The sequence below is a fragment of the Cydia splendana genome, chromosome 15, assembly GCF_910591565.1.
Source record: "Cydia splendana chromosome 15, ilCydSple1.2, whole genome shotgun sequence".
Lineage (NCBI taxonomy): Eukaryota > Metazoa > Arthropoda > Insecta > Lepidoptera > Tortricidae > Cydia > Cydia splendana.
The window spans coordinates 11,226,249-11,244,091 of NC_085974.1; the positions used below are offsets into that span (position 1 = coordinate 11,226,249).

The following is a 17,843-nucleotide window of genomic DNA, read 5'->3' on the forward strand; positions in this document are numbered from 1 at the left end:
TCTTTCTCAAAGGTATGTAGGAAAAATATAGTTTGATATGCCTAAAGTACAGGGTATTAGTAATACAAAATAGCCAGGTTTAGCAGAGTAAAATTCTCAACATTTCCAAATAAGAGCTCGCCATTCAGTGCTTCACGGGGTTTTTCGGAAACGACCATCAGAAAAAAAATCATTACTAATTTAATAAGTCCTTTTTCTAATATTTACAACGATATTTATAAAGATAAGAAGACGCTTTTAGTGGAACAAGCACTCATTGTTTCTAATAATGAGCGCAAAGTCCTGAATTTCGTCGACTAGTATCATCAATTTTGCATTATTTCGACTTTTCTTGTAAGAGCGCTCTTAAGCTTAGCAGTCTTGACGCCTACATCTACAGTTTAAGCATTTTAATTGTTACCGGCACTTTCTGCATATGTTGCAAATTTCATATTGTTTCAACATAAGTATTAGTATCTATCGCCCTTATCGTATCATATAATGGGCATGGTATAATAATAGACCATGATAATGGGCAACAGATCACAGAAGGCACATTACCTTTGACCGTCTTTTTGCATTTTTTTTCCGAAACACAATCATTAGTAGGTACAGTACCATTGAGCTTCGGCCTTCCACATTTTGTGCCAATTTAAGGTAAATAACATTTTTAGGTTAATGAACCATCGTCTTATCTTCTAAGAGTGGGTTATAGTACATTGTGCAACATGGGGCGTAAGTTGAATATTGCAAACGAGAGTAAGTTAAATCGCGACGGCTTGCCGGAGCGATTTATAGACTCGAGTTTGCAATATTATTACGCCCCGAGTTACACACAATGTTTTCCATCACACTTGCGATACAAAAATTGAGTATAAAGACAAAAAACTGTTAATTATGGCACTAGAAACTTCATAACTCCCTAGGGAGAACGCTTTTTCTATAACGCCCGCTAAACCTGCGTGCAATTCCACATTTACTGAGCAAGTGTGATGAAAATTATTAAATAATAGAGTAAAATTAAACCAGTACTGCAAGGTGTATCAATTAATAAACGTATATTTTTATTTGTACACTTAAATTCTAAACATCATCATTTGATTGGGTGTCATTGGCGTCACCTTCAATAATTACAATAGAATGAATTTCATGAGGTATTGATAAATGGTATGGGTAAAAGTATCGTTCGTCGGTACTTAAAAGCAACATAATATCGCTTATCACATTTATCATATTAAGTACCCGGTGCTGCTGAGTCCATCAAAACATCGAAAAAATAAATGCTGAACTATCAAAAATATACAATAAGTTGCTGGCGTGAGAGAGGCAAATACGTATTTGGTAACAATCTGGCACTGATTTTGTACGTTGCATTACGATTAGTTGAAGTTAGTACTATTTTACGGAGTATTCTTGTTGGAACGTTATTACTTAACCAGTCTACACTAAAATAAATAACGATATAAATAATGGTTGAAATGAACACTAATACGCGCGGCGGCCGATGAATACTGTTTTTCTCAGTCAGCACCCGTGAGGAGAGTTAACCTGCAACACAAACAAAATACTTTAAAAAATGAGTGCAAAATTAGCATGTTTACAACAGCGAGGCGTTTATAAATCCCCCGGCTTGACTGATACGTAAACATTCAAATTAGGTCGCGCACACACAATGCGCTGATAGAAAAAAACCTTTTATTTTTGTTATCGCATATTAGTAGTAGGAATTGTTGACACAGACGTCTATGCATTCGTAAACATGTGTACTATTGACACACACATTTCTTGGAATTTATGTTGTTTAATTTAAAAAAATATGTGTCCTGAAGTTGTTTATTTGGAAATAAACGTATTGCGCGTCACAAATAATATAGGTACTAATACTACTAATCAATAGGGAATATTAGGTAAGGCTCTGCGTAGGTGGCACCTTTGTGGCACATACAGTAAACAAACCACATTGACACAACGTCACCGTCAATCACATGGCCTACCGCGAAACAAGAAAATCGAAATTTCGTTATCTAATCTCTCTATCACTCTTGCATATTCGAGCGATAAAGAGGCAGATAACTAAATTTCGATTTTCGCGTTTACCGGTAGGCCCTTGTTAACAAACCGCATTGATGCATCAATGTCATATTATAAAATATGACATTGATGCGATTGAGAGCGGTTTACGTCCATTTTGAGGACAAACTTTCAGAGTACTTTTACAAGGGGATAGAAAAGCTAATTTACAGATTTAAAAGGTGTGTTGAAATAGAAGGGAAATATATCGAATAATAAAAAATAGTTTTGTAAATGTATGTTCTTATCTTCTATGTCAGGCCGGATACTTTTAGGACGCACCTCGTACGTAGCCACTTTGACATCACTCAAACTCACCTAAATTTAACCTAGTAGGTTCTAATGACCGGCGGCACGGTCTTGCACTCGCCCTGGTCGAGCGTCTTGTCTATTACAGGCCGGTACGACAGTTTGGTCGCGCCGGTCGCGGCGTCTGTCTCCGCTAGTGTGTGCTTGCGCCAGTGCTGCTCGAATGACAGCTTCGTCTGTTAGGGAGATTACAGGTTAATTAGTGCTGGTGAGAATGTCTTGCCCATAGAAAACCGTTGGTAGGCTGGTTACTGTTTATTATAACCGGTTTTAAACCAACTTCAATTTAGATTTAAACAATTTATCATTAATAGACAATGAAACAGTGAAGAAAAAATATATCACAAAGCAACATCAATAAAATTAAAATTTTCTTTTAGATTTAATCTCTACAGATATTTACGCCTTGATAGGCTTGATAGTTTCACAATAGGTTGAATTAGGGTGGTATTCCAACTGTCCAATTTCTTTATCCAATGTCAGTGCGTCTCTCTCTAATTAAAGCAAAATGTGAGACGCAATACATATTGGACAAATAAATTGGATAGGTGGAATACCACCCTTAGGTACTAAAGAGTTATTGCTAATTGCATAAATTATTTTCAGGTAATACGTTTTTAAGTAGTATTTCCGCAAATATTTTTGAAAAAAAAGCTTAATACATTCCTCGACGTGAAAAGGGACTGAATGGAGGCCGCGTACCTTGCCTTCAACTACATACTTAAAAGTATCCCTTATTTTTCGGCCTCTGTAGTAATGACTTAAGACAGGCTGAATTAAGCCTTTAAGACAATACGTATTTAAAAAAAACTACGAGTTCAGCGCTAATATCAACACTAAACTGGCAATGGACGCACCTTATTTCCTTCTAATAAGGTTAACGAATGGACGATGGTACCGACCTGTCCCTCCAAAGGCTTGGAGTAGTCGTATTCGTCGCGCCTGGTCTTGAAGTCCTCGCGCGCGTGCGCCCCGCGCGACTCCTCGCGCACCAGCGCGCCCTCCACGATCTGCACGGAGTTGATGAGCAGGTTCTGCAGCTCCAGGGTCTCGATCAGGTCGCTGTTCCAGATCAGGGAGCGGTCGGATACTTTCACGTCCTTGATCTGCTTGTAGATCTCGTGGATTTGCTTGTGGCCTGAAACAATGAAATGAAAATTTATTTTCACCACACCAACTGGTAAAGGCTCTATTGATTGTTCAAAAACCGATAGCAAAGTTGCATTTTATTCACATGTGAGGCAAAGTAATCAAATGCAAATTTTGAGTTGTTTTCTTATGTTTGTTGGCTGAATTGACATTTAAAAGTTTTAAATTATGATTTTGAATGATAAATATTTAATAACATTCATTTGGATTTGATTTGGTTTGTTTTTGTTTGATATCTTACAGTTAATATTTTCTTCGGGTTGGTGTAGTGAAAAATTTTGTGTTTAATTCGGGGGCAAATTTTGTTTAACTTTGCCCCCTTTTAAAACAAATAACTATCTCAGGCAACTATTGGCCCAAAGATACATACCTTAAAACTAGCATACAATGCAATTTACAATGTGCGGTTTGAGTGGAATGTCTTTGTGTTGGTGCGGCTGGTTACACCAACAGATGGTGATCGTATTACGCTTGCTACAATAAATTATCATGGGAGGTTTTACAATTCTCTATGCTACGTTAAATAAATCCGCCCTCAAAATAAAAAGGATCTGAAGTCTTACTATTATGCTGGGTATCTAATTCAATTTTATATAAGGTAAGGGGTAAGATAAACCGTACGAGGAAAATCCTTCCGCGTAAGTTTTTTTTAAATTAATACTAATAAGAAGCGCTGGCTGGACGTCGTAACAGCGTATATGAAAGAGAACAATCTCACACCTGAGGATGCCGAAGAGCGGGCAAAGTGGAGAAGATTGAGCAGGAAAGCTGATCCTGGCGCTAGGCCGGGAAAACGCTAGGTTGAAGAAGAATACTACATATTTGGGTATACATTAGGTTTATTTTTATTTTAAAATTATCATTTAATTTAGTTATTAATATTTTTAAGGGTCTCCAACTGTTTATTTTCCCTGCAAGTGTCTTCCTTGCCCCATAGTTTCTCTTATCCCACCTAACCTTAGTGGTCTTGTGATTATTCCGTATTTTCGTGACCATATTATGATTATAAATATTAGAATAACTAAAGACCCAATGAAAGGCAAAACCAAAGACATTGTCCGAAACCCCATGCTACGTTAATATAATAAATATTTATGTAAATTTTATAGAAGTACCAATTTTATTGTATAGCGTGCATACATAAATCAATGCTATCAGCTTATGCAATATTTTACGGCCAACATTGGAATGCCTGTTAAAAACATATAAACCTCACATAAATATTATACTTGCGACACGTTTCTATAGGTGACGATTGTCGTTTTATATTAAAATTTAATATCTGGGAGACCGAGCTTTGCTCGGAAAACCCCCATATAGCAAATTTCATCGAAATCGTTAGCGCAGTTTCCGACATCCGCGGAATATATATATATACTTACATATAAATAAATAAACATGAATTGTTCGTTTAAAGGTATTAGATTATCAGTCCTGCTAGTATGAGTTGCATTCTCTCGCGCGACTCCATACATCTAGCGCGACTTCCAGTATGGACTCGCGCGCGAGAACGCAACTTATGCTAGACACAAAATATTTTCTGTATGTATGTGCTTTGAAATTATAGACATATCATATTTTGTTTGTGTATGTTCTTATCCTTTTAATTTAGTTAATTACTTACGATAAAATAATCAAGTAGGTATATATCTAGTAGGTAGGTATGTATTTAAAAACTGGTCAAGTGCGTGTCGGACTCGCGGTCCAAGGGTTCCGTACATAAGTCCGAGTCACGCTTGACTGGACATTTCTAACAGGTTTTCCTGTAATCTATAGGTAAAGTACTATTTTGATCCTATAAGGGTTCCGTTTTTTCCTTTTGAGGTACGGAACCCTAAAAATACAAACATATAACTAATCATATAAATTGGATACTGTGTACAATCATTATCAAATAAATATGTACAGTCAACGTCAAAGCTATGTTTACACTTTTGCACCTTATGCCTTTGTAATAAGGCGAAAAATGTAATCTGCAACGAGCTGCGATCATATATAATATAACCATGGATACCGCCTTTAGGAACATTACCGTTCAAATTCTCGGGCCAAATTAGCACACATACACAATTACGCCTACATTCAAATAAGACGACGCGTTTACAGAGCCTATAATCAAAGCTCGTAAACAAAATAAGAGTCATCTTTATTACACTAATGGTACATAGCTAAGTGTAGATGAAATGCATATAATGTTAATAACTACCAATCAGCGACATTAATCCGCTAATAACCTTCTTGCTGTACGTACTGGCCGCTGAGAGTTCGCGGTTCATATTTGATTAGAATATGACTTGGACAGGGATAGGTTTATGCCATACAGTGAAGAACCAGTCAAATAATTCACGTATAATAATTTAATGCAGATTAAAAGATAACTAGTTAAAATGTTGTTATGACATGACAGACTAACTCAACATAAGTAAATATATCATTGTTGTATAAATGTATTCCGCTATAATAAGTATTTTGTATTTTTTATTATCAATCTGCATGGCAGTGCGAAGTCACGTTCAGGTATAGTCTGTCCGTTTTTCTAAGATCAAGTACGCCATACTCGCCATAGTAAATGTATGGCTAACTTGATCTTAGAAATCGGACTGGCTATACAGTCTGCAAAATTTACATGGGTACACGAATCGGGTCAAAAATATTTGAACAGGCGGAGTCACAATAAATCCCCACTTTCAGTTCAGAATATTTTATATGTATATAGCCGGTCAAGCAAGTTTGTCAGTAGAAAAAGGTGCAAAATTAAAATTTTGTATAGGACCACAGCCGTTCGCGCGCTTACATTTTCTAAATTTGCCGCTCTTATAATATTTTAAACTTTCGCGTTTTGAACACATATTAACTCACATTATACGAAACGAAACTGATTTACGTCGGTAAATCAAGGTAATTGAATATAATTCGCGTTAGACCCGTCTATAATGTGAGTTAATATGTTTGCCGCTCTTTTCTATTGACGGAAATGGCTTGAGAGAGAACCTACATATATGTGACAGTAGAGGGTGGATTCAAATGATCAATATTTTCAGATAATGTGTGTATTTGTTAAATTAATTCAGTGAAAGCATGATAGGAAAAATGTATCTACATATAGGAGACCGGGTATGATTATCTCACGGGTTATATCTCATGAATAGAACATATTCTAGATATCTTGCCAGGCATCCACTCAATTTCATGTCTCTCTAATTGGACAGCTTTTTTCCATAGTTCTCTGCGAATAGCATCTTGTGGGAATCTGAATGGAAAGTAATGTAAAATGACAATACCAAATTTGATTATTAATTTGAAATAACTAGGTAGTTTTTTTATAGCTCCATCTCATGAAATAAAAAAGGAAAATACAAATCTGTAAGAAGGAATTCATTACTACATTTATAATTATATAGAAAATACCTAAACCAAACACAAGTTAATAAAATAGTCTACTTCATTTAGCATAACACCATCCCTATTATCCTCGCAATTTAAAAAGTCGTATGTTGTTATGAAAGTCGTATGCAGTTGTTACGTTTTAGCTTAGCACGGTAGTATTGAAAACAAATCGTCATGTTTTTTCCAAATTCTACTGAAGTTATCTGTTTACTACGAGTGAAAAGTGATTCTACTGTCCTTGGTATGAACTAAAATAACTTCTGCACCACTTCACGACACATGAATATATTTTTAATTACAAAAAAACGTTGTTTTTATAAATCAATTTAGCCATTTGTCACTGACTGTCATCTCGGTGGTACTGAGATTGCCAATCGAGCAGTTTGTAAGTACCGCCTATCGCGGGGTAGTTTGCGTTGGGTCATAATTGAGCGGACAGAATACTTCCATGTATAGCATTTCGCTGGCAACGAGTGATAAAAAATCAGTGACGCGTCGACATTTAATGCATTTTAGAACGTCTGTACAAGTGTACACGTGTATAGTATTATTATTAATTCTTTATTTCAGATAAATTTTATCCATAGAATTGTTAGTTTGGTTTATGACTACGTTATTTAGGAGAGGTAGGGGACCATTGGGCAGTCAGGAGGCTCGGGCACCCCCTTGTAATAAGTCCTGATTTACAAGGGGGTGCCCGAGCCTCCTGACTGCCCAATGGTCCCCTATCTCCCCTACTTAACTACTACTACAATACTTATTCAACAAGTATACTAACATTACTGTTAAAACAGACTAGCTAGTTTAACCGTGAAGCGCTATATTTAACTTATAAACAACATAGATGGAGCAATGATGCCCTTAATTTAGGACACGACCTTCATCGAAATTTAACACGCTTACGCATATACGCACTTTGATATGAACGATATTTTATAACAGAATCTATATTTTTCCACATGTAATTTGTCTAACTACTTAAAGACCGAAGAAAAAAAACGTTTTTAAACGGGTTTATTTAGCTTGACCCTATCTTCTTTGTACATATATATATATATATATATGTATATATGCTTCAAATCTTGCAATCGATTTATTTATTTTTTAGACTTAAAATGTCCTATGCAATAAGTGCATACATACAATGTAATATTAGTGAAAAAATTTGAACTGCATAATGCGAGTGTTAAAAGAAAGTTATGCATATTAAAAATACACACGTGTAGAACGTTTATCAGGGACCGCCAATAAGTTTCAAGGCTCAATAAATCTTTAAACGAAATTGTACAACAGGTTCAAGCATGTAACAGAGCATTCCATAGCTTTACTTTAGTTAGCACAATAGGATTCATTGTTTCCGAGGGTTGGAATTGTTTTTTTGATGATAAAAAAAAAAGGTTAAACCATTTATGTCAGAAACAATTGAAACATTTAAGTTCGTCTTCGCTGGCCACACGCTGCCGACCAAAAAACTCGTTTTTTCTCTACCATAAAGCTTTTTTGTCGACAACTACCAGATTAATTTTGTAGCAAAAAAAGTTCAAGGGTACCAACGGACTGTCTAATTTTTATGCACATGTTTTAGCTATAACCTTTCTATTGAGTGCGAGTTCGAATAATATATTGGGATTGGGACACAACTTGTGACTGTAAGGCTTTGGACAGAGAGTCTATTTTTGATTTATCTTTGGCGCGCGTGGTATTTCTATACAAGGAAGATCCCTGGGTGATGCAGTTGGGTGTATTCACAATTTCACATGTGCGTGCTCTTGATTTATGACAATCGCCCATTATTAGTGCGTCTTTGGTTATTCTTGTTATAAATTCCAATGGCCATGTGCCGTTATTATTAACCACGCCGTCAAAATTATTAATTGATTTTTGTAGAACAAGTTTTCGTTTTACCTTTGGTGACTTAGCACGGTACGCTAACCAATAACTCTTTTATTGGCGTTGGCCTAAATTGATCAGGGTTAGTTTTCGCTATTTTTGTATAAAATATTTTCACTGTTTAATCACGATCAATAAATAATCACGGAAAGCATACCTCTCCTGTCACACTCGTTAGAGCCCATTTAGACTAGGGCTCGCGGTCGGGTCCGGGTTTCGGGTACCCGTTGCCGTGGCCCCGTTCTCGTGCTACACGAAACCGGATTTGTGGCCCGTTCGGAACGGGTAATTAGGATCCGTGTAATTAAGATCCGTGTACCCGTGTTACCCGTGTGTCCGGATCCACGGATACAAGGGTCCGGCCCGTTCTCGATGTATTGTGACGATCGGACGCGTTCTTTATAAGAGCAAATAATGAAAAGTTTATAACGAACAATAATACATTACCAATAACAAGCAATACAAAAAAAAAACAGAACAACAACAACTAGATCCGGAGCCGAACGCAAATCCGGATCCGAACGCACTACACGGGCACGGATTTTGACGGGTTCGTGTAATTCGGAGGCTTAGCACCGCCGGGGCTAAGAACACGGATGCACGGGTTGGCGTGTATCACGGATATCGGGAGCCCTAATTTAGCATGCGATTTTAGTTACATTGCGGACTATTAAGGTTACATCTAATTTAGCGGACCGATCAAATACTGCAATGTCTACCGGAACTAGCACTGTTTAAATGAGCCCTTTAGTGTAGGTACTCACCCTCCTCGAGCGTGTTCTTCTGCCGGAACACGGAGGCGTTCTTCTGCATCCTTAGGCGCAGGTCCGCAGTGGAGATGCTATCTCAGTCATAGTTGTGGACACAGCGTCCGTCCCTGTCGCACTCGTTAGTGTACTCACCCTCCTCGAGCGTGCTCTTCTGCCGGAACACGGCCGCGTTCTTCTGCATGCACTTCTGCATCCTCAGGCGCAGGTCCGCGGTGGAGATGCTGTCTCAGTCATAGTTGTGGACACTGCATCTGTCCCTGTCGCACTCGTTAGTGTACTCACCCTCCTCGAGCGTGCTCTTCTGCCGGAACACGGCCGCGTTCTTCTGCATGCACTTCTGCATCCTCAGGCGCAGGTCCGCGGTGGAGATGCTGCCGTCTGCGTACCGGATCTTGTCCAAGTTCGCAACGCTTGCTTCACCAGTTGTCTGTAAAATGTTTGCCTTATAATATCTATTTTCACGTCTGTGCTATTTTATTTACTTTTCCGCTTTAGTCACTTATGCGTGTTTCTTTATATGTATTAAGTATCAAGGACAGCCAAGGACATGTCTTACGAGACACTGTTATTATTTATTTATTGAGGGACTTAAATATAACATGTTTGACTTTCTATAAAAAAGCCCTTGATGTATAGTGGCGCGTAATAATTGTACAACGATTTATCGAACATGTGTAAAATAAATCGAAGCAAATTGTTTCGTCACTGCGATTAATCGGTACGTTACTAATTAAAACTAAGATAAAATCGTAGTGATGTGTGGCCCGCTTTCTATCACTCACGTCTTTGAGCCAAGGCTTGGAACCGGTTTTTTCTTCATACAATAAATACCGGTATTATTACGTTCTTTTTCGTTCTTTGGTTTATTATTTCATTTTTGATGGGTCAATCTAATAATACGAAGACGTTACCTAAATACGTGATTCAGTCCTATGGAAAGAGCATAAAATTATTAAAAATATTGGGCTATTTTGGGATTAAAAAAAAACCGGTTCCGAGCCTCGCTTTGAGCAGCGAGTTGCATGCCTACGTCCGGCCTATGGTCCGGGAACTACCTTGCCTTGTTCGATGTGTACGGCTGTATTCGTGGTAACTCACATCCTTGAGCGTCGCCTGGGCGTCGCCGGGGCGGGAGGTCTCGGCGATGGTGATGGCGCAGGCGCGGCCGAACACCACGATGTCGAGCAGCGAGTTGGCGCCGAGCCGGTTGGCGCCGTGCACCGACGCGCACGACGCCTCGCCGGCCGCGTACAGCCCGGGGACCACCTTGTCCTGACCGTTGTAGTGGGTGATCACCTGATCGATAAAAATTACGTTGTAGAATGATTATCAAGAAGGATAAATAACCTAAAATTTGATATGAGTTACTGAGCAAATAGGGAACTTTTTCAGTTCTGACTCGTCTCTAAGGGTGGTATATTCCATCTATCCAATGTGTATTGCGTCTCACATTTTGCTTTCATGAGAGAGTGAGACGCAATGACATTGGACAAAGAAATTGGATAAGTGGAATACCATTCTAAGCAAAAGAAAATACGATAAATGCCGCACGAAAGCAATTAAAAAAGAAATGCCAACTAAAGTGTGAAAGTAATTGGAAATCTCAAAGTTTAATTTAACTGGCACAAGTTACTGCGTACGTGGTGGTACTCATGTCAGACAGACTCTGTAGTCTTTCCATTCCTTTAATGGGTTCGTTGGTGACATCTAAAATCATGGCGGTGTACTGCAAACTGCAACTGTAGTATGTATAATAACAAACTGTCGAATAGACTATAGTCTATCTATACTATACAGACCTCTCCGCGGTAGTTGGTGGGTGTGCCTGCCATGTTGTAGTGCACCGTGGGGAGCACGGGGATGGGCTCCTTGGTGACGTCGACGCCGGCGAAGATCATGGCGGTCTCGGAGATGCCGGGCAGGCGCTGCTTCAGCTGGTCGGGCGGCAGGTGTCAGACTAACTACAGACCTCTCCGCGGTAGTTGGTGGGTGTGCCTCCCATGTTGTAGTGCACCGTGGGGAGCACGGGGATGGGCTCCTTGGTGACGTCGACGCCGGCGAAGATCATGGCGGTCTCGGAGATGCCGGGCAGGCGCTGCTTCAGCTGGTCGGGCGGCAGGTGTCAGACTAACTACAGACCTCTCTGCGGTAGTTGGTGGGTGTGCCTCCCATGTTGTAGTGCACCGTGGGGAGCACGGGGATGGGCTCCTTGGTGACGTCGACGCCGGCGAAGATCATGGCGGTCTCGGAGATGCCGGGCAGGCGCTGCTTCAGCTGGTCGGGCGGCAGGTGTCAGACTAACTACAGACCTCTCCGCGGTAGTTGGTGGGTGTGCCTCCCATGTTGTAGTGCACCGTGGGGAGCACGGGGATGGGCTCCTTGGTGACGTCGACGCCGGCGAAGATCATGGCGGTCTCGGAGATGCCGGGCAGGCGCTGCTTCAGCTGGTCGGGCGGCAGGTGTCAGACTAACTACAGACCTCTCCGCGGTAGTTGGTGGGTGTGCCTCCCATGTTGAAGTGCACCGTGGGGAGCACGGGGATGGGCTCCTTGGTGACGTCGACGCCGGCGAAGATCATGGCGGTCTCGGAGATGCCGGGCAGGCGCTGCTTCAGCTGGTCGGGCGGCAGGTGTCAGACTAACTACAGACCTCTCCGCGGTAGTTGGTGGGTGTGCCTCCCATGTTGTAGTGCACCGTGGGGAGCACGGGGATGGGCTCCTTGGTAACGTCGACGCCGGCGAAGATCATGGCGGTCTCCGAGATGCCGGGCAGGCGCTGCTTCAGCTGGTCGGGCGGCAGGTGGTGCAGCTGGAGGTGCACGTGGTCCTTTTCGGGCCCGCAGGCGCGCCCTGGAGGCAAGTATGTATGTCAACATGTTATATAATATTCAGGACGCCATTCAGTGCAACCATTGAGACATTTTGATGCCCTACACATTTCTAGATCATGGTGTCCCTTACTCACCAGGCTCATCAACCAGATTTAAAGGCCCGCTGTGATGAAAACCGAATGGGGTCCCCTTGTTTGACATAAAGTTTTAAGTCATAATGTATTGTTTGTCATATTATTATTCCTAAAACTGAAACCGTTAACTTTTCAGGATTTATGTTATCCTATAGATAGGTTAGGTTAGGTTTGTTTTATGCCAATCCTGAAAAGTTACGCGTTTCTGAACCAAACAAATTATGACTAACGAAAATGCGGACAAACAATACATTGACTTAAAACTTTTTGGGAAACAATAGAGACCCAAACCGAATACTTAAGGACCCTTCACGCCAATAAGCAGGTGCTGCCTTGCAACATCACCTGCTGCTGATGCCGCCTGTCTAGCGGGGAATGATATTGTCAAGTTTACCGATTCAGGTTGAAGATATCAGACCATCCACATGAATGTACTGGTTCTTACCTTCCATGATCTCAACAGTCATAGCCCTAGACACGACGTCGCGACTGGCTAGGTCCTTGGCGACGGGCGCGTAGCGCTCCATGAATCGTTCGCCCTTCGCGTTCACAAGGAAGCCGCCTTCACCGCGGCAGCCCTCAGTCATCAAGCAGCCGGCGCCATAGATGCCTGCAAATTTTATTCCATTAATAATAATAATTCAGCCTATATACGTCCCACTGCCGGGCACAGGCTTCGAGGCACGAGAGGGCTTGGGCTATAGTCCCCACGCTAACCCAATGCGGATTGGGGACCTTTGAATTTTTTCGCGATGTATGCAGGATTCCTCATGATGTTTTCCTTCACCGAAAAGCGTGATAAATATCAAATGACATCCATTATTCCATTATTTACTCATAAAACATTCTACTATTTTTGAAAAGAAAAATAAGTACATTTACCAATATTTGGAAGTTTTGGAAAATGTTTTGTATTTTTATTTTTCCCTTTTTTTTTCAAAGGCTAATAACCTTCCAGAAACTAATCAGTAATCAAGTTAAAGGTATAAGAAAAGCCACAATTGCCACAAATGAAAACCCTAATAATAAGATTCCCATAAGTACGGAACAATTACGAACAAATACGTACGGAAAAATTACTGTTCATCAGAGTAGGTTAGGACCTATAATCCTGTTACTAGGGTAACAGGATTTCAATAGAAGGTACCTGTGGGGTGGAACTGCACGAACTCCATGTCCTCGTTCTGCAGGCCGGCGCGGGCGGCCATGGCCGTGCCGTCGCCGGTGCACGTGTGCGCGGACGTGCAGCTGAAGTACGAGCGGCCGGTCCCACCCGTCGCCAGGATCGTGTTCTTGGCTTGGAACCTGATAATAACAAAAAAAACACCATTCATCAAACATAGTTATAGACTGGCCAACCATTTGTGCCACTATTTAAAAGACGCAAAATTCTAAAACAAATAACGTTTTTAACGATAGATTGCTAACCACTTTGATAGATGGCTAGCCAATTTGGCCAGGAAATTCATGTTGTAACATCCTGAAACTAGTGTATGTAGCAAGGAGTGGCCAGTTCTGAAGGGTTGTACCTGTGCAGTGTGCCGTCCTCGAGGTTGATGGCGATGCAGCCCTTGCAGACGCCGTCCTCCATCAGCAGGTCCAACGCGAAGTACTCGATGAAGTACTCGCAGTCGTAGCGGAGGGATTGGCCGTAGAGTGTATGTAGCAGGGAATGTCCAGTTCTGTAGACAGACATAAATAAAATTTGGGGTATAATTTAGTAATCAGAATCCTTTGAGAACAGGCTAGTTTCCAACAGAAGAAAATCGCGCATTTGGCTGTTTGGGGATAGGAACACATGTGCGGCTCTTTAAGTCACCCAAAAAATATAACGCAGAGTTCTAAGGCCATTAAAACCAACATTTGTGGCTTTCTGCGGTTCCAAAAACTAGCGATTTCTGCTGCGGATGGCTCTTTATCTTAGTTATCCGACCCCTGGTGTAGGACATAGCTTTAGTTGGCAATTGGTATAGATTACCTGTCCGCGACAGCGCAGCAGCGATGCGCCTGGCCGCCCTTGCCGAACTTGAGCGACTGGCCGCCGAACGCGCGCTGGTAGATGCGGCCCTCTGGTGTGCGGGAGAACGGCATACCATAGTTGTCCAGCTCGATAACGGCGTGCGGCGCTTCGCGAGTCATGTAGTGGATGGCGTCCTGATAAACGAAATAGTTCTATATATCGGCTTGGGAATAAAAATTTAGGATCGTATATTTCTTTCAATGCAATCCAAACAGTTTGACGAAAATCCGTTTAGAGTAGGTATCTACTAGCCTTCCACTACGGGTCCTAAGTCGACGAGACGGCCTGAAATAGTCCTCGAGTATAAGCTAAATAAATATACACTAGGTTACTCCGGCCATATTCACAAAAAGTTTTGTTTTCGATGTCTTTACGTCACTATCTGCATTGTTTACAAAGTATATCTAATCTTTGGTTGTTAATAAAGTCAAATAGGCAATGCGACGTATTTTTAAAAGAATCCATAAGAGAAAAAGGAAGACTTTTGCCATAGTTGGTCTTAAGTGTAAACGTAGGCGCATGCAACTATAAAAGCCAACGTTATTTCGTAAAGAAACTCATCTAGAAAACAACTTCTTGGCCTAAGACTTCAGTTTGTCAACTGTTATAGACTGGAAAGACAAACCAAATTCAAAAAGTATGTATGATTTCAGTAGAAGGAGCGCATTTTGATATATAGGTAAATAACTAAAGCTGTATAAACGCCAAACGACCTTGGGTCAAAACATAAACAAGCAAGTCAGTATGTCGTTGCCGTGGTTGGTAATCACCAACTACTTATATCTACTTAGCCGCAAATTACAGCACTTTACATGTGCATCACGATCACGATGGTCCAATGAAAAACAACGAATTGTGCATGCATGAAAGCAATTTAAAGCGTGAATGACTGTAGTTTAAGGAATTTGTGTTACAGGCTCACGATTTTTTTTCAGTACAGTGAAAATATGAGTCGTAAATTCGTCAAGCATGGTGCGGCACAACTGGTAAAATTCAATATAAGTAGGTATAAGTAATCATTAATCATACAGTTAGATAACGTGGATTTGAATTCTTACAGTTTAATGCGTTCAATGTGTTTGTCCTTGAATGTCACGCAGGTAATAAGGGATGAACCGCTATAATTATTTTTACATTTTCTTTCTTATGCCAATTACATAAAGCTTAAAGTTGTATAATATTTAGAGTTTACCGCATTAAGAATGCAAAAGCCGTCACAATTGAGAGCTATTGCATGACAATAGTTTGCGAGAATAGAAGGAAAAAGATTTTTTTCTGAGAGAATTGATCTGTAAAGACATTGACAGCAAAAATAAGGCGCTAGCTATTGCGGTTAGCAATATGATCAGCTTGAAATCATCCTGTGTGTACATATGGTAGCTTTTGCTTAATAAATTTCCTCTAATTGTATTCAAAGTAGGTAAATATGACTGTCACAAATTTAATTGACCGAGCGAGCATGATGCGAGAGCAAAGTGTCTCCGTTTCAGTTTAGACAAAAATATTTGGTATAAAAAATACCAATTCTCAAAAAAAATGTGAGGAGCTTTCATAGTTATACGGTATTTTATTGTTGATTCAGTTTTTGGAAATTTTTCAAAATTGTCGAGCCATGGGGGTTGGTGAGGTCTAAATCTCATAAAGCCATATGGATGAAGTATAAATAAATCAGTAATTAGCTAAACTTAAGTGTCTCTTTAAAAATATTTAATTTCAGTTTCTAATGTGTTATTGCAGTGTGATGGATGGTCATATATTTATTACATTAGGCACTTTAAATATAATTTACCTGATCTCCCAACCAATCTGAGCCCTTCACTGTGTCATACATATGCCAGAGCCAGCTATCTTCCTCCATATTACCTGAAAATAAGAAAATTAAATCCATTTTAAAACATTGTTTAGAATATTTTGAAAATAGCCAATTTTGCTGAAATATTATGAAAAACTTTATATACAAAATATTTGAAAAGGGACTGCTAGAAATAGCAATTTAGATGTTCCCTTGATTTTAATACTGAGTCAATAATCTACAAACTATACTTATATTTCATTTAATGAGTTTAATCATTAGTATCATGACTTTGATACTAAACAAGTTGTTATCAATTATGACTTCCTCTAAAACAATTAACAAGGTACTTTCTAGAACCTACTTGAATAAAAAGGATGAAAAGTTTTGAAATTCCATAGAAAACATGTTAACTCGGCCAATAGCAGCTGAGATCAAATTTGTGCTTGAATGATTTTTAGAGATAAAAAAAGATATTCTCAAGAGTCAAGCAGCTCAAAGTCTGCTGAACACTATTATTATTCTGAGTTTCTAATTACAGGCAAATAACACACATACCTAGAGCAGCATTGATCCCACCCTGAGCTGCAACAGTGTGAGACCTCGTAGGGAACAACTTGGTAACTACGGCAGTTTTGAACCCCTCCTGCACCAGACCGAAAGCCGCACGCAACCCAGCACCTCCGGCTCCGATGACCAAGGCATCGTGCTTGTGGTCAACCACAGTATAGGCCTTGGTCATGTTTGAGTTTGATGAGCCACCATCTTTAGCAGCACCTCCCACTGTTAAGTGGAGTCTTCGGTATAAATATGATGCCTGCAACACAAATTATAGCCATGTGACTGTTCGATTACAACACTACATTACAAGTATAGTTACAAGTATACTACATAACATTACTATGTTTACTGTAACCAAATATGTACATAGTGAGTAAGTTATTTTCATGAATATAATGACTTCTTAATTAAAAAGCAATGGCACCGCTGGAAATTTAAAGAATTATAATTATGTTTGTTTACAAATATATCTTCCTAAAACATCCAGAATTCGAGAAAAATCCGGGAAACAATGGGACAACCTGGATAAAATCTTGATGTCAAACCAAAGCTATAACATGTTTAAATAGATGTGAAAGAATTATAATATAAAGCAATTTTTAATACGTTGCGCAACTTGAAGGATTAGAAAATATTGAAGGTGGCCGATCAAAACATCCCCTGAGAATGTATTACATAACTTGTTTTCTTTTATGAGAGACTTTTGTGGAGACTTACCAATGATGCAGGGCTTCGGGAAACGGCGGCTTTCATAATTGAACTCATGATGGAACTCTCTGTTCGCACCCTGAGATCAAATTCAATAAAAATACACTAGCGAATAGCGATCGAAGTTTTCGTGGAGATTGTACTGTCAAACGCAGCTATCACAATGCTTGACAATTTTTTTTTCAACTATATTTACGCAGATTCCTGTATTTAGAGCTACTTAAAAAAATGCCATTCACTAAGA

General features: G+C 39.9%; 1 protein-coding gene across 1 annotated transcript; it reads right to left on the minus strand.

The window, feature by feature from the left end:
* Nucleotides 1–1,011: 1,011 nt before the first annotated feature.
* On the minus strand, nucleotides 1,012–17,779 carry LOC134797633 (succinate dehydrogenase [ubiquinone] flavoprotein subunit, mitochondrial). The gene is made up of 13 exons (XM_063769965.1): nucleotides 17,609–17,779; nucleotides 16,889–17,147; nucleotides 16,328–16,401; nucleotides 14,497–14,672; nucleotides 14,048–14,200; nucleotides 13,666–13,823; nucleotides 12,964–13,128; nucleotides 12,204–12,403; nucleotides 10,653–10,850; nucleotides 9,837–9,981; nucleotides 3,261–3,496; nucleotides 2,368–2,534; nucleotides 1,012–1,527 (listed from the first exon to the last, which is right to left on the minus strand). Exons 1-12 carry the CDS (start codon nucleotides 17,654–17,656, stop codon nucleotides 2,379–2,381), a joined length of 1,968 nt encoding a protein of 655 aa, XP_063626035.1. The 5' UTR covers nucleotides 17,657–17,779; the 3' UTR covers nucleotides 1,012–1,527; nucleotides 2,368–2,378.
* Between the last annotated feature and the right edge of the window lie 64 nt (nucleotides 17,780–17,843).

Bases quoted from the DNA above. Each gene is read 5' to 3' on its own strand.
- LOC134797633 (XM_063769965.1), bottom strand. From the start codon at position 17,656: ATGAGTTCAATTATGAAAGCCGCCGTTTCCCGAAGCCCTGCATCATTG. The intron at 13,129-13,665 runs GTACCTTCTATT...TAAAATTTGCAG, and splicing joins CGTGCAGTTCCACCCCACAG to GCATCTATGGCGCCGGCTGC. The intron at 12,404-12,963 runs GTAAGAACCAGT...ACTTGCCTCCAG, and splicing joins GACTGTTGAGATCATGGAAG to GGCGCGCCTGCGGGCCCGAA.